The 22741-nt window shown below is 39.8% G+C and overlaps 1 protein-coding gene across 3 annotated transcripts in view; it reads left to right on the forward strand.

The window, feature by feature from the left end:
* LOC117435769 (acetylcholinesterase collagenic tail peptide-like) overlaps window positions 1–22741 on the forward strand; it is a 40191-nt gene that overhangs the window by 8018 nt on the left and 9432 nt on the right. For 2 of the 3 annotated variants that reach the window (XM_059010939.1, XM_059010936.1), the window contains exons 4-12: window positions 1029–1115; window positions 1459–1503; window positions 3051–3077; window positions 7874–7945; window positions 9763–9825; window positions 16260–16286; window positions 17663–17707; window positions 18265–18300; window positions 18790–18870. In XM_059010939.1, coding sequence (XP_058866922.1) covers window positions 1029–1115; window positions 1459–1503; window positions 3051–3077; window positions 7874–7945; window positions 9763–9825; window positions 16260–16286; window positions 17663–17707; window positions 18265–18300; window positions 18790–18870 — 483 coding nt within the window. Of the gene's footprint in view, window positions 1–483; window positions 894–1028; window positions 1116–1458; window positions 1504–3050; window positions 3078–7873; window positions 7946–9762; window positions 9826–16259; window positions 16287–17662; window positions 17708–18264; window positions 18301–18789; window positions 18871–22741 lie in introns of those variants that run through there. The other variant, XM_059010947.1, reaches the window with a different exon arrangement.

Below are 22741 nucleotides of genomic sequence, written 5' to 3' on the forward strand. Positions count from 1 at the left end.
TAAACATGCTTAAGCTGGGAATTGTAGGTCACCTTTCCTTTGAAAAATGTTTTCTGTGTGTTTGGGTGTTTTTGTGTGGGCAATATAAGTTGTATAGGAATCTATGGGAATCAGGCATTTTAGGAAGTATTCATTAATACTACTATAAATATTACTATAGGGTAAGGAGATAGGGCTTTGAAAAGCGCATGACTCTTATTAGCATACCAACCTTCTTGCAAGGCCTTTGTCATTTTGCTGTAGATACTCAGGTGAAGTCCATTTATCCTGCCAGTGGGGCAGCAACAATACTTGACTTCTCTTGCAGCAGAAACGGTATTGAGAATCCACCTGAGCCTCACAGTCACTTCTCTGCGCTGCACATGGGACTGGCAGGCTCTTAATATCTGCTGCACAGGGGGAGTATCTACAGTGTGGTGTCAGAATAAATGGATTTATTTAGTCAAAGTAAAGTCTAGAAAAATAAAAAAAAACAGTGTTAGATAAGTTATGAGAAGGTTGTAATGCTATTCTGAGTGGGGAGTACAGTAAATGTTTTTTCAAAGACCTTGTTACAGTATTATACATTTAAATCAGCAGGATTTCCCACCGCATCTTGATCGTAGTCTTGTAACATGCATATATGTATCTGTAGGTGTAGCATTATCTGTCTGGAAAACAAGCATATGTAAGAATGAAAGAAACCCTGGTGAAAATGCAACAAAATCTGACAATAGTACAGTAAGAAAGCCCTCATTTTTGTTTGTAATGCTTTTAAATATATGTTCAGTGAAGAGCTGATAATCTTGATATCCGTTTTATCCAAATAAACTGTGCAAAGCTTTGTTTCATCTACAGTCACTGGTGGCAAGTAGCTGATTCAGCATCAGAACAAGAGCCAATGCATTAGCATGGTCAGTTAATGTGAAAACTCCTCCTTAGCTTGGATCTGTATGACTTCCTTTGAGATGTACTGCACTGTACAGTACTGTACAGTATTTCACTTTGTATCCACACTGTTTTCATATGCTTGCTTCTTTCTTTTTTAGAATGAAGAAAAGAACGTAGATGAAAAAAAAAATACGAATTTCTGTGTACCAGGTCCTGCAGGGCCCTCTGGGCCAGCTGGACCACAGGTAGGCAGCTTGGGCTCGCATCATTACATACGCAGAGTAGCAGAGAAACAGTCATTATTAATCACAGGGTACAGTGCTTTCAATGGACAGTCCCTCATTCCCTGTAGAAGACTCCCATACAGCAACCCTGGAATGCCAGCCTTACTACACATAGAAGTGCCAGAAATATCCATGCACAGGCCAAAATCCCACAGCAAATACTTCTCAATAAAGGCAACTGCACTTCCCTCCCATTGAAACAGGTGGACCATGAACTGTGATTTTAGACCACACTGATACACAAGCAGAATTCAAGTTGCTCTGCCCATGGCTGTGAATTAAAGTGCTTGTTGTGTTACTACAGGGTACACCAGGAATTCCAGGTGTAATGGGACCAAAGGGGGAGAAAGTAAGTCCCAGTCTTGTTTTCTGTATTGAAATCATTTAGTTGTGATGTTTACTGTACTGTGGGGGTTTACTCATGCTGGTTCAACAGATACTGCTGCATTTCATTAAAAAAACCTTTTAATGTATGCTGCTTGTTCGCACATTAAAGCAATACTTTCTACCCTCTGAATTTGTAATATCCCATAATATGTATCTATAATCATCATGTATTACTGATTGTTTTCTGATGGATATTTAGTTTTATAAATTGCCAGGCCGTTATAAAAATGGAGGCCAGCATGAAGAAGTCATAATGTTGGGCAGCAGTGTGGAGTAGTGGTCAGGGCTCTGTACTCTTGACCGGAGGGTCGTGGGTTCAATCCCAGGTGGGGGACACTGCTGTTGTACCCTTGAACAAGGTACTTTACCTAGATTGCTCCAGTAAAAACCCAACTGTATAAATGGGTAATTGTATGTAAAAATAATGTGATATCTTGTAACAATTGTAAGTCACCCTTGATAAGGGTGTCTGCTAAGAAATAAATAATAATAATGTTAGAGAGATTTTTCATTGGTTTGCTCAGAGACATGAAGGTAAAATATGCTGTTGACTTCATTTAACTCTCCAAATCTTCAAGAGCACAGACAAAGTAACACATGAAAGATACATGTCATGGGGAAAACACAGATACAAAATTCAATATTATACCAATTCAGAGGATCCACCTTTCATTTCATTCGCATGCAACCCACAGTCTCCTGCATATAACTTCCAAAACCAAATGGTAGTAGGGCAGGGGACGGTAAAGAGTCATTACATTTTCATTTCATGCATATTCAATTAATGAACACTTTTCTAGATTAACTCTAGTTGTGAGGCTTATCCCGAACCATAGTGACTGCCTAACTCCACAGTGCTGCTCTTAGGTGTAGCCCATGCAATTCTGTCTGTGCTTAATATACTGCCGGTAATGAGAAGAAGATAACTACCTAAATCCATTGAGCCCTAGTTAGTTCTGAAAGTCTGTTTTTGTTTTTGGTCAGACAGCTTGTATCACTTTATCCTCAGACACTCTATTTACTGGAGCCAGGGAATGTCAGGGAAGGCCGTTTTTAAAACTACTAGCCATATGGCTTAATGATTAGCATACCTGTAGGTACTTTTACGTTGGAGGGTTATTATGGGGTGATTCCAGGCTGGGTGATCGTTTGGAAAATTGCCTAAAAGAAGTTAGCCAATCAGAGCCTGCAACTTTCTGCAGGAGTGTGACTAACTTTGTATAACTTTCTTTACCAAGAAATTCCTTACCAGTCTTTGCCACGACATTCATTTACACTACCCAGCACGGGCCTCAGTGGAAGATATTTAAGGGTTAGACTGAGCTCCTTTAATGGCTCATCTCACTTTGAATGTGTGAGTCTGTTCCAGAAGATCAATAGAAATACATTTTGATTTCTAAATACTACAGAACAACAGCAACGCAAGTTTTCCATTCAAGGGATTACTTTAAAAAAGTTTCTGTCCACAAATACCCAAAATAATGCTGCCTCGTGGTTTTCTGTTTCTAGGGAGAAATTGGCAGACCTGGATCAAAGGTGAGTATAGGCAGTCTTTATTAAATTGTCTAAGTAATTGGATTTTTGATGAATATGTGACAGCATGTATCTTTTGTTGGCATTGATGCTGTGTTTTTGATGGATGTAATAATGCTTCTACTCAGCAATATGGGATCCTAAGTAATTCCAACCTTGAAACAGACTACAGGGACGGTCAGTTCATCTAAACCTGAAGCCAGTGTTGTAACCGAGTACAAGTAAAAACGAAAGACCATTTCAATTAAAATACAAAAATGAGATGCACAATAATGTGGTCATACTTGCCCCACTGATGTTCACCATTAAAGGTCCACGGTTTCTGCCTTGTGGTTTGTCTCCATTTCAGTGAATTCACGATTCCTTGGCCTATTTATAAGCAGATTTTGTTATTGACCATACAGAGGCCCTTATCAGTTGGGTTGGCTTTACAGTAAAAGATACCACAAAACAAAAGAATGCATTTACCATTTATTTACAATTTTACTGATGGCAACCTGAGTGTTTTTCATTTTTTCTCAACAGTGAAACTCCTGATATATTTTTTCAGATACTTTAACCATATGAAAGGGAATTTTGTGGCATTTAATTTGATATTTGATATAGAGAGCTTCTAGGCCTTAAAACATAGCAGTCACAAAGGAAAACAGTCCAAGTAATGCAACTGAGGCGAAATCAGAGTTTTAAAACCATTACATACTCACACATATATGCTCCAGTTCAAAATCAATACATTCAACCTAATTTGCTTAATATCACAGAAAGAAATGTATCTTGAAAGGCTAAGAGTTTAGCATAATAATGTGTGTTACAAAATAAGTCATTTTCAAATAAAAAAGAGTTGTTCACTAATGTGTTAAAAAAAATAGCGAAAATATTTCACACAGAACACATTGCACCATAAACACTTTAAGCACCTATACTTAGCACAATCAAATCCCAGTTGTTTGTCTTAATAAAATCATCAATGTAGTTAAAATGCGCAATGTACAGTAATATTATTATTAAAAGGTTAATTGTTTTTTAACCAAATCCTGATGTATTAAATTAATCAAACACGTCTAGAGCTGATTAACTCAATTCGGGAATTGTGGAAAACAAAGATGACTGTGCAGCAGCTTCACTGATCATCTGTACCGTGTGCCATGCCAGTGGTTGTAGAAGGCTACGGGAATGTAGAATAATAATTATTAAAGCTCCAGGGGGTTGTTTGTGTGTTCATTTCTTGTACAGTGCATAATTACGTTAAATTTCGTGTGCAAAACAATTAAAAAAGAAAAAGTTTATAAGCTTATACATGAGTTTGGATTCACAATATGTAGTTTGGATTTTAAAAACAACTAACAATTTTCGCAAAATATGGCTTTTTTCCCAGTTCTTTTTTGTTTTCTAAAACAATGATTTTTTTTTTAAACATAGTATAACTTTTGATCAATATACATTAAACCAGACAACAAACACTAAACCCCTGTTTTTTCTACCGCATTTAAGTTTTAAGCTTACTTAAATAAATATCTATTGATTGACCCACCCAATAATAAGTAATGTATTATTGATACTTGGTAAGAAATAATAAAAAAGACCAAAACCGATTTCAGTTATTTTAGACTCTGTTTATTTTAGTTTGTCATTTCTCAGTGCTAGCAGGATGCAGACTACTTATTTCTCTCCCTGTCTACTCCATAGTTCTTGTGAACTTGATGAGTGCAGGTACTCTTGATTTACCTGCCTTGCTGCTGACGCTCTTCTCTCTGTCTCTATGTTGTCACGTGTTCCTCTCACTCATAAAGAGGCAGGGCTTGTACGCATCAGAAGAAGGGCTGCGGTTATTGAAAACGAAACTGGTCGTTTAATTTATTTTATCATAACGCCTATGACTTGATTCGGGTGGAGACTTTTGGATCAGGACTCGAATCGAGTCGAGTTTTTGGAGCAGGGACTCGAGTCATTACAACTCTGCTTAAAGCATCTGGTACAGAAGGCAGGAAGAATAGAGTTCAGCCTTTTTAGTCAGCGTTCAAGGATGAAGTTCCATTTCAAAAATCGAAACAGCGGCAGATTAAAAGTGTAGTGCCCAATGTTGTTTTATAAAATGGTAGTTAAAAACAGTTTTAAAGGCAGTTTCTACCTTGTTATCCTGTTATGAAAAAAGGTGTAGTAAAATCAGCAAATGTATATTTTTGTTTTTATTAGGAATGTGGTTCTATTTAGGTAATACATAGGTCCCATCTTGTTAACAAGGTGTAAGAAAACTTGACTTATTGTTTTCAATTTTGCTCTCAGCTCACTCAATTTAATTGGAATGAGAAAGAACACCATGAGTTAATCTGTGTTTAAATATCTGTTCTGTCCAGCTGGTCAGTTCAAGCCAGTGATGACAATGGTGACGCAGCAAGCTGGTTTCCAGGCCTCTAAATCCTTTAACCCCTGGGGGCCTGTGTGTTCAAAACCAATTCAGGTTCCAAGTGGTCCCAACTTAGCACCCACATTAAAATCAGTCAAACTCACTACCATTTAACAGAAAACCATCCGTCTTGCTTGAGCGAGGCCCAGAACTGAATTGCAAGGTCAGGATTGAAGAAGCTCTCCTAGGCCCTGTCAGCAGCCTGCCTGGTTGTAAGCAGTGCTATTGCCCCTCACTTTTCATAAACACCAGATTCACATCGTACCCTTCCTGCAATGCGTCCAGAGTATTCACAGCACTGCGGTTTCATTTTACTAAGTGCATGTGCAATAACATAAACCATTTTATTTCCACAATTACCTCACCAAGGTCATGAGATATTTTGCAGGTCATCATTTAATTAGAAATAGTAGAATGACAGGGCCCAGCCGAAATAGATGCATCTTTGTCTCTATTATATTGCATGAACATTAGATAGTAGTACTGTAGTTCACAATGTTTATGTTTTTAAAGAGAAGCTATGGGTCAGTCCATTCAAATTTACTAACAGACGTGGGACTCAACTGTCAGAACAATGATAGCGTTCAATACAAATCTAGATTGTTAGATGATTAAAGACTTAAGGTACAATTTGCACTACTTGTCTGTAAAATGAAAATGCACCAGCAATTATATATTATAAAACTATTTAGGTAAGAAACAATTAGGTGGACCTATGAGCTCATAGCAAATGACAGGTTTTCACTAGGTAAAGGTCTGCAGCAGTTTCCAAAGTAGGCTTTCATGCTAATTGTTAATCATCTTTAGAATACTGTGTGAAGCAAAAAATATATAAAAAAATGTATTGGTAGACAGCAGTATATCATTTTGATAGGTTATTTTAATCACTTATATTTGAGCATCAAAACGAAATGTATCACTTATATTTGAGCATCAAAAGAAACGTATCAGTTATATTTGGATAAAATTCGCTAGATGTGATTGAAAAATGACAAACTCTGTTTTAGAGCAGGTGCCGTGACTTTTTATTGTGCTGATTAACAATTGACATCACGAAGATGCTGCAAAATGATCTGTCGATCTTGGGCAGGTGTTGTGACTCTTGGTCTCCCAGTTAGTGGCTTGTCATTGTTATAGTGTATCTGGTAATACCGTCTCGCCAGGTTTGAAATTGCTGGCTGTGAGCACCCAAGACGGCGAGCCACAGTACGCTGCCCTAGTCCAGCCTCCAACTTGCCGATTGCACGAAGGCGCTGCTCTCTTGACAGATGTGGGATATTGGTTATTTTCTGTGATTTTCTTTATTGCTTTTATTCAAGCTTGCAATTCAAAGCTGAAATCACTCCATATCCAGTGTCCAATCAACTGTCTCACTAATTAGGTGATTAAGTGCATATGCTTCAGTCATAGTCACTCAAGCGTGTCATGGTCAAGCATGAATGATTGAGTGATTAAAAAGAAACCAAAAACATTTTTTCAATGTCCATCATTTATATACCTTATTTTTTTTTTAAATAAATGTGTTATAATAGTAATAAGTTTCTTTTGATGCTGTGTATATATATATATATATATATATATATATATATATATATATATATATATATATATATATATAATTTTTTGGTAACACTTTATTTTAAGCACTACATATTAGGCATTTATTATGTACTTATTTGTGACTAATTAGCACATAATACATCACGTATAGCTTCCTAATAAGGGTTTGTTAGGTACTTGTTATGCTCATTCTCAAACATGCCTTACTAACAGGTTACTGGACATTAATAAAGAATTTGCATGCCGTATACTGAAGTAAAGACTGTTCTTGACCATATTAGGTCCTACTAGCTGCTTGTATATGATTAATACCTTGGTATTAAAGCAGCAAAACAAAGTGGACCATGCATGGATAACACTCTATCCGGGTTGGACTTTGTTTCCAATAAAGGGCTCATTAGGAGGATGTTGGACTAGTAAAGAGTTTTGCAGCCCCTATTCTGAAGTGAAGGTTTCATTGTCATTAATTAAGAGCTTATTAGAAGCATATAGCTCATTAATAAAGGGTTTTGATCTAACAAATAATGCACAAAGAAGCAATTATCACCAGGGCATCTTTAATCACTTGTGCAACTTGTATACTGAAGTGAAGACTCCAGGCACCCCATGAAGCTCTTACTCACATTAATGGACCTGACAAAAAAAAAATAATAATAATAAGTTGAAGTAAAAAACAAACAGACCATTTTTTTTATTATTATTTCTTTAGTTTTTCCTGATTATATTGGATTTTGCAGCTTTCACATTGTTATTCTAAGCCTATACTTTGTCTTGTTGGTTCTTACAATGATTTTGAAACAACAATGTGGCTTTAACCCCCCTCTTTATGCTGCAGGGAAGAACAGGTCCACCAGGCCTCCCAGGAAAGCAAGGGCCACCGGGATGGTCAGGACCAAATGGGCCTAAGGTCAGTACAGTAAGCCCCTTTTTGTTGGATCGATGTTCAACAAGTGTCAAACAGCTCCCTGAAAAACATTATTATCCTAATCCAACACAACACCCCCAACCTCACAGCCCACTCCACACAACAAAAAAGACGTCAATGTTGTAACCTAATCTATTACGTATAAGTAGGGATTTGCTGCGGAATAAAGTGGAAAAACACAGATTTTCAATGCTGTCGGATAATTTTTTGTTTTACACTTGGAGCAGGGCAAAAAACATGCAAGGCTTTTTTGTTTGTTTGTGTAACTAAGTCAATACAGACAATTTTGCTTTAAATTTACAAAAAAACTGCTTCTGGTGTACAGAGGTCAAGGCTGAACAAGTCGCACAGTGCGTTACTACTGAACGAGCTGCTTAAAGATGCCGAAAAAGATCAAAATAACCCCTAAGATCGGGTTAATGAGTTTGGCAATAGCCATCCAGATGACAAAGATTAACTCGGAGATAAACTAATGTGAATACTATTTTTATTATTACTGCACAGAAGTATTTGTAACGTATAAAGTAAAATGGTAAGTTTGTTTCTATTACTGATTGATGGCACTCTGGTGAGCGTGTAACTTCCTTAGAATTTAAAAGTGTACCAATAAATACTTCCTGTGTTAACTGTTATTCAATAGTACTGCAACGTCGACAGTCTGCGAGGTAAATGTCACCAGAATCCCTGCTGCAGGGAATGTTTAATGGAGAGCCACCCTATCAGGAAAAAGGACACTGAACTAAGGCTGCTATGGAACACTGTAAAGGAACTGTTTGGGACTGGTGGGCTGACATCAGGAGGGGTGGGATTAGGGGCAGTATATAAGCAGCTGCATGCCCTCACCACGAGGAGAGCGTCAGGAGTAAATGAAGAGGCTGGTTAGCGTTGTTTACAGCACACGTGGTCAAGGCCTACAGCGACCAAGTGCATTGAGAAGCCTTTAAATAGTTCATTGAAGCCGCTTCTAATATCAGTTTAAAAGGGACTGCCAGCTGCTACAGCACATTCGGTTGGCACCCAGCAATTGTACAATAAATAAATTGCTTCTAAGTGACGTCACTGTCGTAACCTAATCTATTATTTATAAGCTAGTGTGCATAAAGAGCTAAGAGTGATATGTTTAAAAGTGGATACCTAGTCTTTCTGTTCACCAAGCAGAAATTCCTATCTTGTAAATCCTCAGTTCTGAGACACTCTTGTGCCCTGTTTGACCATTTTTATTCACTCATATGACAAATAGCTAGCTGTGTGCCAAAAATGTGCTGCGATCTTCTTGGTTGCAGGTTGGCACATAAATGCTCTACATGGGCACTAAATCGGCATCCTCATTTTTGCTAGCTCACTAAGACACACTTCTCAGTTGCATTCCTGATTGAAGTGTGCCGTGTGATGTACACAATACAGGGATACCTTTGAGATCACGTCTAGCAGAATGCTTCCATACACATTGAGCTGGTTTCAAATCTCCCCTCGTCTTATTGATAATGTTTCCCTTTGACTGACAGCATAGGAATCACATCCTTATACTGTACTGCAGGTGTCAGTCACCCAACATAAAAATGGATAGGAAAATGTTTGCTTTGCAATTTCCTTTGCCTAACGTTGTATGCTGTAGGACAATGTCAGGGAACCCACACTTTGACACACTGGCTTATTTTATGTAAGAACCGCTGCAAAGAATCAGTCCCAGTGCATTTCCTTGCTTGATAATTAAATTCATGTTGTCCAATGTATTTATTGCATGAAAGATGAAAGGAATCCCTGTGGTTTTTTCTTCTTTTTTTCTTTCTATATCACAGGGTGAAAAGGGAGATCCAGGGCTAATGGGACTGCCAGGTGTAAGAGGACCAACGGGCCCCAAGGTTTGTTAGTCCAGCTGCTGTGCTATAAACACATTCAACACAATTAGAATGCAGCAGGGACAGCTGCAACGCCATTCCAGCTACACCTCTACTGTATATCCAGTACCAGATTTCACAAGACTAGTAATTGTGAATCATTCTTTGGATATATTTATTCATTAATACACAGACACATACTGTATGGAGAAAAAAAAAGTGTTTATAGTGTGATCTGGACTGATCTGATTGTATGCCAAAAATAATGGCATGAGAGCTTCATGCATAGTCTTAGCCAATCAGTTTCTGAGTATTGTGGTCATTAACCCAAAGGTAGATGCTCTTTAAAGCTAGCTTTAGGACTTTAGAATCTTGGAACTTGATTTTAACTGAGATTATTTTCAAGCAGCCTTATTGAATCAGTCTATATAACATATATATAACCTAAAAACATAGTTTAGATAATTTTATAATAGCCACAAAATCCTCTGCAGTGGTTATTACTTGTATTATTATTTAGCAGATGCCTTTATCCAAGGCGACTTACAGAGACAAGGCTGTGTGAACTATGCATCAGCTGCAGTCACTTACAACAACGTCTCACCCGAAAGACGGAGCACAAGGAGGTTAAGTGACTTGCTCAGGGTCACACAGTGAGACAGTGAGTGAGTGAGCTGCGATTTGAACCAGGGACCTCCTGGTTACAAGCCCTTTTCTTTAACACTGGACCACACAGCCTCCTATAACCTTATAAATAATATTTATAACCTATAAATAACAACCTTTGTCTAGGGACACTTCATTGTCACTGTGGTCTTTCACATTAGTGTTACTGATCAGGCTGTAGGATTTAAAACACAACACATTGCTTTCCCTGGCTTTCAGCTTTGTTGTACGTATTTCTGCAATATCTTTTCAACATAATCACAATTTTTTTTTTTAATAAATTTAATTGTTGCCAATTATTTTTTATTATTTTCCCCCCAATTTGGACTGGCCAATTATTTTTAGGCTCAGCTCACCGCTACCACCCCTGCGCTGACTCGGGAGGGCGAAGACGAACACACGCTGTCCTCCGAAGCGTGTATCGTCAGCCGACCGCTTTTTTTCACACTGCGGACTCGCCATGCAGCTACCCAAGAGCTACAGCGTCGGAGGACAACGCAGCTCTCGGGCAGCTTACAGGCAAGCCCACAGGCGCCCGGCCAGACTACAGGGGTCGCTGGTGCGCGGTGAGCCGAGGACACCCTGGCCGATCTAGCCCTCCCTCCCCCCTGGTGGTGCTCGGCCAATTGAGCGCCGCCCCCTGGAAGCTCCCGTCCTCTGTCGGCAAAGGAACAGCCTGGACTCGAACTCGCGACATCCAGACTTTAGGGCGCATCCTGCACTCCACACGGAGCGCCTTTACTGGATGCGCCATTCGGGAGCCCCATAATCACGATTGTTTTGATATTTTTATTAACCTGTTCCCGCCCCTCTGAACCTGTGCCGGAGCGAGCAGGTGGGACAGATGAACCAATCAAAATGCTGAGCTTGGTGAGAGGAGTCAGGAACTAATGAAATGTTTCTGATTGAACAGGTTGGATTGAAGCCAGCGATGTTGTGAATTCAGAAGACATTTTGACAGGAAGACCCGATGCATAACCGATGTGAAACAAAAATAACTAGGTATATACTAATACAAGTATCAAAACAATCGTGATTATGTTCTAAAAGATATTGCAGGAACACATAAAACAAAGCAGAAAGCTAGGGAAAGTGATGCGTTGTGTTTTAAACCCTACAGCCTGTTCAGTAACACTTTAACTATAATTTGGTATTTTTCTCAACGTCGTACAATTTAAAAACAGAAGTTAAATCTAGGTTCTCTTCAATAGCAACAGCATTAAGCAGACAGTTTTGTATGTGTCTATAAAAGCTTACAGGTACAAGCAGGGCCACAGCCAGGAATCTGAGGGTCTGGGACAAAGTCCTTTGAAAAGGGCCCCCACTTAATCCAGCAAGCACACATTGACATTTTTCCATGTTAAGAAAACCTCAATTGAAGAACATATAAAATACAGTAAACCTATTTGAATCATACCTTTCCTAATGATTTATATATACTGTAAACATGCATCATATGTTCCATTATATATATGGCCAAAAGTTTTGCATCATTAGAATTTTAGGATTGAGACATAATTAAAACTAAATATAACTATAATTTAGATATTTTTATTTAACATCATGTAATCAAAGAAACTACAAAATGATATTGCAAAAGTCTACCTGAAGCCATAATAACCATAATAGTATTACAGTATTTTTCATGTTAGATTTTGAATTGTCACATTTTTCAATTGTTCCCCCCTAGAGAGTTATAATGACAGCTGTGTGAAATAGGCAAAACAATTGTTTTCTTCTGCAGGTATACACTAGAAGCCTAAATGTCTGCTGTTACCTTTTTATTTTAACAAACAAATACACAAATCCTAATGTCACTGAAAAGTTTTTGTTAAGAATACGATGCTGTTATACTCAGCAGTCCGGATAAGCTGCATGCCTGAGTTTTTACGCATTAAAAAATCCAAAATATGCTCTAAATTTAAATTGAATGCGTAAAAATGAGTAAAAATGAGTAAAAATGAGTAAAAATGAGTAATAATGCGTAAAAATACGCATAGCAATTTTGCTGCACAGCTTGTCTGCCTCCCCTCCCGCCTCCCCTAAAACCTCAATTAACAACTACATCTCCCAGAATACAATGTGTTCATTTACTCGGAAGCTGTGTACAAGAAAAACAAACCCAACAAACATTATCCAATCTCTGGCTAGCCCTGTTGTGGTTGCAGCCAATCACAGTAAGGATAAAAAAAATTTGAAGCTACTCAGGTTGAAGCGTAAACACTCCAGTCCAGCTACAAACCCAACTGGAACCATGGTCAGAGGCAACTGCTAATAAAAGGTGCCTATAATATTATACAAACTGTTTTATAACTTATACATCATGCATGTCCTTATTTTATTTATATGCATGACTTTATATTGTAGTTTTAACATGTTCACTGAGTTTAAGAATTTTATGTTAAAATATAAGTAATGTAATTAATTTGCAGTCAGTGTGATACCTCGAAAAAAAAATGCGCTGAGCTGATAAAGAACCTTGTAGAACACACACGTGATTGTACAGTAGTTCAAAGTAACATTTCAGTTAAAATGGAAGGCTCTTTTTTAATGCCTACCCCATTACAATTAAAGATTGTACAGTATTACTCATGACTTCAAGGTAATGTTGCATTTTACCCCCTGAAAATACATTTTACTCTCTCAGTGTTAAAATTAGAGGGTAAGTTACTCCCAGACCCAAAACCTTATCTGGAGTGCTGAGTTATACTGTTAGTTGGGTTAAAGATTATTTTTTAAAACAGCCCTACTAGGTGACAGTGACAGACTAATGTGATGCTTCTGTGAATATTATGGTGTGGTGCTAAAGGACTACGCTTGTTAGACAACATTTGATGATATTTTGGCTCTCAAAATCTGTTATTTTCTCTTGAGTAAGTCACTCATAACATTTTGGAGATGGACTGTCGTTGAGTTGTCTTCTTTTCCCTGCGTTGAGTGGCTGTCAGATTCCAACAGAGATAAAGCTGCGTTTTTGTCCAGGCTGTTAGACCTGCTGTTAAATTCTCTTGGTGAAAGAAAGCACATAATTTTTGCAGGAGTTAAAAAATGCTTAAGTTTCTTTTCTTTTTTTCTCTCTCTCTCCCTTTACTCTAATTTTGAGAGCCAGATTTATGGTGATACATTTTTGAAAACCGCTAACGTCCAATAATACCTGATGTTTTGTGCACTGCATACGTGATGACCCGTACGGGAGGCCTGTCACGCGCTCGCTGTAATAAACCTGTTCTGCATACGTGATGACCCGTATGAGAGGTCTGTCATGAGCACGCTGTAATAAACCTATTCTGCATACGTGATGACCCGTACGAGAGACCTTTCACGTGCTCGCTGTAATAAACCTGTTCTGCATACGTGATGACCCGTACGAGAGGCCTGTCATGAGCTCGCTGTAATAAACCTGTTCTGCATACGTGATGACCCGTACGGGAGGCCTGTCGTGCGCTTGCTGTAATAAACCTGTTCTGCATACGTGATGACCCGTACGGGAGGCCTGTCACGCGCTCGCTGTAATAAACCTGTTATGTGCAAACTATTGTAGCGTTTGCACAGGTTTTTCAGGTTCTCAAATTCACGGATTAAGTTTGGACTCTACACTGGACAGGTTAAGTGAGCTGCTTTACCAGCCAGTGGTACAAATACAGCTGAGCAGCGTAGTGCTACTCCCACTGTGACAAATAATAAAAGAAAAGAAAAGAAAGTCCAAAAACACACTGTTTCGACCGTGTGCTACAGCCACTATAGCCCCTTTCACACTGGCATGCTCTACCCGGGTCGGAACCTACCCGGGTCAGGACCCAGTGTCATGCGGGTCAGCTACTCCATTTCACATAAAGCAGGGTTGATCTGGGTGACAGAAGTAAATACACAACACACATATCAATGTCCCGGAAGCAGTTTGTTGCGGACGCTTCCATCCAAGCGTCTCTTAATTGAACATTCGGCCCAAATGTTGATTAGAGCGAAGGTTTCTTCATCCCTGCTGCAAACAAAAATATGGCTAAACAGAAATGTTTCTTGCGGAAGTGAAACCTTCACGCAGGCATGACTGTTTGTTATTTCGTCAGCTTACGAACGGCCGTCATGCATTTTGTCTCTCTCAACCTGGGTCAAAGCGTGTTGACCCACATCCTGAGGTGGGTCGCTGGGAACCAGGTCAACCCGGGTATGATCCAGGTACGTGGTTTCACACTACACAGGATTGTGACCCAGGTAAGAGTGCCAGTATGAAAGGGGCTTGTGCAGTGTCGGATTTCTCTCTCTTGTAGTCCTGCTTCTCTTCTGCACTCTTTAGGTGTTGCTTCTGTGCTCTTTCTTTCACTCCAGCTTGTCTCTGTCTCAGCAGCCCAGCAGCAGCAGCCCGCTACATATCACTGCGTCCAGGGCATGCCCCAGGTGCACCAGCCACCATCCCAAGCAGACACGGCTTCCCACTCTTGATCCCCTGATGGTTGCAACATCTTGTCCCTCAGTTTTGCTAACAATGTTGCAACGGGGTACCACTCGTGCGGCAAGCCGAGCCCCTGATTGGTGGCGATTCTCCCCGTCTCTGACGTCCCCGAACACATGCTGCATTGAACAGTTGACCCTGGGTCACAGAACCTTCCCCAACGCGGTTACAGCAGACTCAGGGTCGTTACACTATTATTATTATTATCACCGTTCAGCCAAAACCAAAAAAAAAGTTGAAGTTTAAAGTTTGATTTTAATCTGACAAAATCATACATTAGTGAACAAATATTGTCAGAACAATTTTAGGATTTAGACATGTTAAATAACATATCTAAATTATGTTCATATATATATATATATATATGAACATAATTTAGATATGTTATTTAACATTATGTAATCAAAGAAACTGTAAAATTATATCACAAAAGTCTACCTTAAGCCATAATAGTAATAGTAATTTCAAGTTAAGTATATGGAAAACTACAAAGCAGTATGTAATTCAATATGTTAACATAACATTATTCAGCAGGTTTCATTTTGACTTTATTATTATTATTATTATTATTATTATTTATTTCTTAGCAGACGCCCTTATCCAGGGCGACTTACAATCGCAAGCAAATACAAATACATTCAAGTGTTACAATATAAGTCATACAATAAGAACAAGAAATACAATAATTCTCAAGTGTGACAAACCACAATTCAATAATACAGCAGATAATAGTGAAAGTTACATCAGGATATGATTAAGTAGTGATAGTTACATCAGGATATGATTAAGTACAAAATACTACAGATTAAACACTTGGGAGATTACAATATTCTGAGGTACAGGATTAAATGCAGTAAAATAGGGGGCAGATAAGAGCAAAATAAAGCATATTTAAATGAAGGGTGATAGTGTCCCAGGATACAACAGAGGAGTTCTACAGGTGCTGTTTGAAGAGGTGAGTCTTAAGGAGGCGCCGGAATGTGGTCAGGGACTGGGCAGTCCTGACATCTGTAGGAAGGTCGTTCCACCACTGCGGAGCAAGGGTGGAGAAGGAGCGGGCTCGGGAGGCAGGGGAGCGTAGCGGAGGTAGAGCCAGTCTTCTAGTGCAGGCGGAGCGGAGAGGTCGAGTGGGGGTGTAGGGAGAGATGAGGGTCTGGAGGTAGCTGGGTGCAGTCTGATCAAGGCATCTGTATGAAGCAAAGTTGTTAATTCTATAGGGTGATGTAAAACTTCTGGCCATAGCTGTAGTGATCAGTTTCTAATACAAAAAAGTATAGTAAAGTAAAATGTGGTCTCATTCGCAAATACTTTTTAGATAATGCATATTATTGTCCTTCCGCAGGGTTTGCCTGGATTTAAAGGAGAGAAGGTAAGTAACCATGATTTCTCATATCTCTGAAGATGTTCCGTGGTGTATTGGCCCATGAGTTCTCATATCTCTGAAGTTGTTCCATGGTGTATTGGCCCATGAGTTCTCATATCTCTGAAGTTGTTCCATGGTGTATTGGCCCATGAGTTCTCATATCTCTGAAGTTGTTCCGTGGTGTATTGGCCCATGAGTTCTCATATCTCTGAAGTTGTTCCGTGGTGTATTGGCCCATGAGTTCTCATATCTCTGAAGTTGTTCCGTGGTGTATTGGCCCATGAGTTCTCATATCTCTGAAGTTGTTCCGTGGTGTATTGGCCCATGAGTTCTCATATCTCTGAAGATGTTCCGTGGTGTATTGGCCCATGAGTTCTCATATCTCTGAAGATGTTCCGTGGTGTATTGGCCCATGAGTTCTCATATCTCTGAAGATGTTCCGTGGTGTATTGGCCCATGAGTTCTCATATCTCTGAAGATGTTCCGTGGTGTATTGGCCCATGAGTTCTCATATCTCTGAAGTTGTTCCATGGTGTATTGGCCCATGAGTTCTCATATCTCTGAAGTTGTTCCATGGTGTATTGGCCCATGAGTTCTCATATCTCTGAAGTTGTTCCGTGGTGTATTGGCCCATGAGTTCTCATATCTCTGAAGTTGTTCCGTGGTGTATTGGCCCATGAGTTCTCATATCTCTGAAGATGTTCCGTGGTGTATTGGCTTTCCTCCTGATGACACTCCTTGTGCTCATGACTCCTTTCAGCAACATCTGACCTTTGAACCTGGGAAGACTTTAAACCTATAAGCTTTATCCCTGGTATTGTCTTTCAGAGAGATGGGTGAGACCCATTTGACATACAGTTGGGATTAAATCATGATCAGGTTTGGATTGTTGTGTGTACCTAAGAGTCAGGTGACCAGGGCAAAAAACCCTCATCTGCATTTATGATTTGATATTTTCGACTAATCTGAAGGCTTACTTACGATGCGTTAGAAGAAAAAAAACAACCACAGTTGACATTTATTTATGAATCAGAGTGCAATAAATATGGCTCAAGGCTAGGGCATGCCAGGCCACATTTATCTAAACTATATAAATGTACAATCTGTGATATTTAATTACAACTGCAGTAACATTTGGGTCTTCTTATTCAATATCCCAGCACATTTCTTAAATTAATCTTGTAACCCTTAGTGGTTGTATTAGGTTTGATAAATACCAATCTGTTTGTCGTTTTCGACGGCATATTTTATTTAAGTGAGGTTAGAAAACTGAAAGAAATATCCTGTTTGCTACAAAAGAAGTTGTACAACTAGCCATGCCTGAAGGTGTGGCCATGCAGAACGCTTGAGTAAGACTGCAATTCCCTCCAATTGTTTTTTAGGGATCGAGAGGAGAAAGAGGGGAATCAGGCCACAAAGGAGAGAAGGTAAGACTGCCAACAGACACTGGGTATTTTTATAAATATTTTCAGAGCATGTGTCTTATGAGTTCTGTGTGAATAGAGAACTGAGCGCCTCTTTTTTTTAAAGAAAGCTTTAAGGTAAGTAGAAGGAATATAACAATGTTATTGATATGAAACGAGCAAGAAGCTGCTCATAACACTAAATGAAATGTCTTTACTTGCCAAAGTCAAATAAACTGATCTTGCCCACTGTCTTACCTTTCTCTAAAATGAGCCCATTTGCTAAGAAGCCTGAGATCCAGACTCCTTGAATGAGCAGCTACTTTCTAGTCGTGTTCTGCTAAGTGGTAGATTAAATAAAGTATTACTGTGCCCCCCCCAATGACAGCCCTGCATTAGCAAGAGCCTCAACCCTGTCTAGGAACCCTTAATTATGTACAACACATATACTATATACTGCACAGCTGAAACTTTGATTAAATTCCACCATAAAACTGGAATCACACAAGCGCTGTGGTTTTTTAAAGAAATTCCCCCACAAGCAGAGACATACCTCTAGACAAATATCCTTTTTCTTCTAGGGCAACATGGGTTATCCTGGAATGCTGGGACAGAAGGTCAGTACATATTTAAGAGAGATCCTCGTTCATACTAAACAGCAAGATGACATAAATAAAACAAATATATAAAATAGAGGAGCAGCTTGTTCCGGTTCTGATGGTTCATTTTAAACCACTCACAGGGTTTATGATGTCATTTGACAATACAGTACAGACCAGATCAGCAGTTGAAGACACAAAACCCTGGTGCACCAACCAGTGGCTATCATTACCCTTTTACTAAAACACTTCCTGTAGTCTGTTTCCTGTACTCACATGTCAGGAAACCTCTGGCCATGTTGTCAACAACTACCTGCCTGAGCACAGCTCATGGGCCTAATTGCTCATTTGATGAAACCACTTTGCATTAATCCTTATAGTTCAGCACCCACATATTCTAATAAAGTTATCAGACCCTCAGATGATATAGGGCTTGTTGTTAAATGAACAAATGCACTAAAGCTGCAGTATGTGACTCTCTGCTTTGCTTCTTGTTTTTTATTAAAGGGAGAAATGGGTCCAAAAGGAGAGTCCGGGATAGTAGGTCACCGCGGTCCGACCGGAAGACCTGGAAAGAGGGGGAAACAAGTAAGAACACACTGCTGTACAGCTTTTTAATATCCCTTACAAGCATGATGTCATTAATGGAGTCCATCTTTAACGTGAATGCATGGAAGTTACTTTGGTTTTGAGGCGCAATCTTATTTTTGTATTTCTATATGACTCCGGAGCTATGACTTCTCATTGCTGTAAACAGTTACAGTAAAGAAAGTTTCAAGTTGGTTTGAGGTCTGTGTGCAGTCCATGTACATTGCAGATGCATGCAGCCAGATAGCGAATAGCAGCCACATGATACCCAGGTAATGAATCTCCACCTATCGGCTGATGAGTTAATGATACTGACATCAGCATGTGACCCATACTTACCTCTTGACTATGAAGATTGCTCTTTAGTTGAATGGTAAGGTGTTAGTCTTTGAACCGTATGGTTTACAGTTCATGTCCAGCCCTTGCCGTTCCATTCAATTCAATGGTCTGAGATGCCAGTTCAGTACACCCGTTATCCTGTTTGGTCAATTTTAGAAGGAGCAGATACAGAAAATGTCCAGGTATCCATGAAGCGCATCGGATCATCTCTGATCTTGTCTGTTTTCTGAGTACACAGAAAGCAATGGAACAACATAGTAAACTACAGTTCATTCTTGTTTTAGTGTACAATGGAAAGTGATATTGTAGCACAGCTGCTTTAAGTAAAATACAAATGCAATGATTGCACATAAATTATTACTAAATAGTTTTGTGTTATATTGCCATTTTTTATTTTAGAAACCTTCTGACAAATCCTCTGCTAATTAGCTTGTTAATGTTAAGGGAAGTAACAAGTATTTTACATAAGACACCAATTAAAGCAGTGGTGGTTAACAGACCCAGCCAATGGTTTTCCTGCTAAACAAGACAGTTACTGCATCAATGAAATGACAGCTCTATCTACTAAAAATATGGAAACATAATCCTGCTCTTGAGACAGTTATATATAGTTACTTGCTGTTGGGCAGTGGAATTGCTCGCTGAACAACATACTAAAGAGTGAGAGTTGCTATGATAAACAAGACACCTATGGAAATTTAACTTGTCAACTGTTTGTATTCCAATATATATACTGTATATATATATATATATATATATATATATATATATATATATATATATATATATATATATATATATATATTCTGGTGCACTGTTTCAACCCTTATATAGCAACCAAATAAATAAAGCCTGTGCTGGATTGTGGTGCAGTGCATGGGGCATTCTGGTCTCTCCACTGTTCTACCCCACTCAGACTAGCAAGTTAACTGGCAATATTAAATTCTCTGAAGGGAGGGCTACTGTAATTGTAGCATGCAATTTCATTTCATACTTCATACACATTCATCTATTTCCTGTACCCACGTCTGCTTAAAGTAATACAGTACAGCCATGTTACTTACGGCACAGAGGGTTGAAGTTCATTTAGCAGGGACACTCCACTTCCTCTTGCATTTCAAGCACCAGTTTTACCCATTAAATGATTTATTACCAGATTCAAATTTGATGTGGTCTTAGATTGTTTTTAGGGCGCCCTTTCTAATAAAGTATATTTTTTACTAAAGTCAGATCAAAATATTCCATGATTTCTGTGTTGACACGATTGGAATCTTAAATGTCACTTTGACGGAGTTATACAGTTGCATGGAAAAATCCCTTTTCCACTGGATGGCTCCCTGTGCGTTGTGGCTCCTGTGTCACACACTGGCACAGAGCACTGTGGGAAGGAAAACTGATAGTAAGAAATGGGGCTGTTGTTTACTGTACTTACTGTAAGTTTTAAAAGTGGTATGTCCCTGCCTGATCCAATGTTTGGGACTTGAAACATCTACAATACTTATGTCAATGAAGTCATAGTCATAGGCTCTGTGCTGCCTTCAGTGTTCAGGCTCAGCTCAATGTAAGAATGAGTTGTTTTTTTTTGGACATTGCTGGTTGCTGCAGAGGGTCACTGATTTAGATATTTCTTGAAGGATCTGTGCATGTCCAACAAACTCACCTTTAGGTGCTGTGACTTAATTTGCACCCTGTACTTTGGCTCCCACCACAACATATATTTGTGTAAACCTCTAAAGTAACTGCAGTAAACTATCCTGTTAAAACATAAAACAATAACAGAAACTTGCAGTCAGCAGTGCAGTACCTTGTGTAGTAAAATAAGAGCCGGCTTATTGACATTTTCAATTTTTTGAAAGTGTTATTGAGAGCTTTCATGCTCGTTTGCACATTATATATATATATATATATATATATATATATATATATATATATATATATATTGTAAACGAACTTCACCCACTCGGGTTCGTTGCCCCTTTAAAAATTGACCTGGCACACAGAAATCGATTTTTACAGTGCGGTTGCGCTAATTTTTAATAAACACAAAATAAACAAAATACAAAACAAACACCTAGCTCTGTACGAGCACTAACTAACACACAGGAACACCCTGACTACCAGTGGGACAGCTAGGCTGTTTCCCCACTACACAATAAACAACACCACACAGGTTTAATACAACACACTTTTACCTTACGACTGCTGGGAAGCAGAGTACCTCTTCCTGCCTCCTACTCAGCAGCCTCGAGCAGACTGCCTGCTCTCCTTTCAAACTCCCCAATAACGCCCAGGTGCGGATGATCATTAATAAAACAATTAACAAAAGGTGCATTCTCACATGTTTTTTTTTCTCTCGCAGGGAGGTTTTAACCCCCTCCCTGCTGTCTCTCACAACCCGCTATCTTACAATATATATATATATATATTGTAAAAGATTGCACCCACTTGAGTTCGTTGCCCCTTTAAGAATCGACCCGGCACACAGAAATGGATTTTTTTTTTCCAGCGCGTTTGCGCTATTTTTTTAATGAACACAAAAACACAACAAATACAAAAATCAAAATAACACCTAGCTCCTCTTGAGCACTAACTCGACTTTCAGGAACACCCTGACTAACGCGGGACAGCTACTCTGTTTACCCGTCTTCACAAAACACACTGCTACAAACAGCACTTACTCTCTCTTCATTTGGCTACCCGGAGACAGCGCACCTACTGCCTCCTTCCACTCAGCAGCCTCGAGCAGACTGCCTGCTCTCTTTTTAAACCCCTAATAAAGCCCAGGTGTGGATAATCATTAATAATCAAACAATTAAACAATTAACAAAACAATAAGCAAATCAATTAAACAAAAAGGTGCATTCCCACAAGTTTTTCTTTGCAGGGAGGTTTTAACCCCCTCCCTGCCGACTCTCACAACCCGCTATCTTACATATCCCCCCCCTTGTCTTTCCAAGACACCGGCCATGAGACGGCCACCTCCTCCCCTAAAACACAACCACCCACCCTCGAGTCCATAAATGTCAATTTTCGCCCTCCTCCACGGGCGAACTCGAGGGTGGATCGGTCCACGTCCTGGGTCAGCCAGGTAGGGACCGCGCACCGGCGACGAGGGACCCCACCGGTTTGTCAGGGGCGACCGGCACGACGACCGGGGCACTGGAGGCTGCAGTAGCGGGCAGAGGTCTGCAGCTGGGACCCAGTGCAGCGACGTCCGGTCAGCAAGGGGGAGCGACGCAGCGACCAGGGGGAGCGTACGCGACGTCTGGGAGCAGCACAGCGACGTCTTAATGTCCGGGAGGAGCGGAGCAGGGGACCAGGTGGAGAACTGTGCCCGATCCTGCCGACTCCTGGGCTCCAGGTCAAGTGAAGGGAGGTCCAGGCTAACCGACAGGGTGTCCAGGAGCAAGGGGTGAGGGACTGGACGCAGCGACACCGGACTGGACCGTAGGGGTGGTGGTCGGGGCTGTGGTGGAGGTACGCTCGTCACCTCCTCCCTAGGCTCCGGAAGCGGCAGCTCCTCCCCTCTGGG

Source organism: Acipenser ruthenus, chromosome 3 (assembly GCF_902713425.1).
Source record: "Acipenser ruthenus chromosome 3, fAciRut3.2 maternal haplotype, whole genome shotgun sequence".
NCBI lineage: Eukaryota > Metazoa > Chordata > Actinopteri > Acipenseriformes > Acipenseridae > Acipenser > Acipenser ruthenus.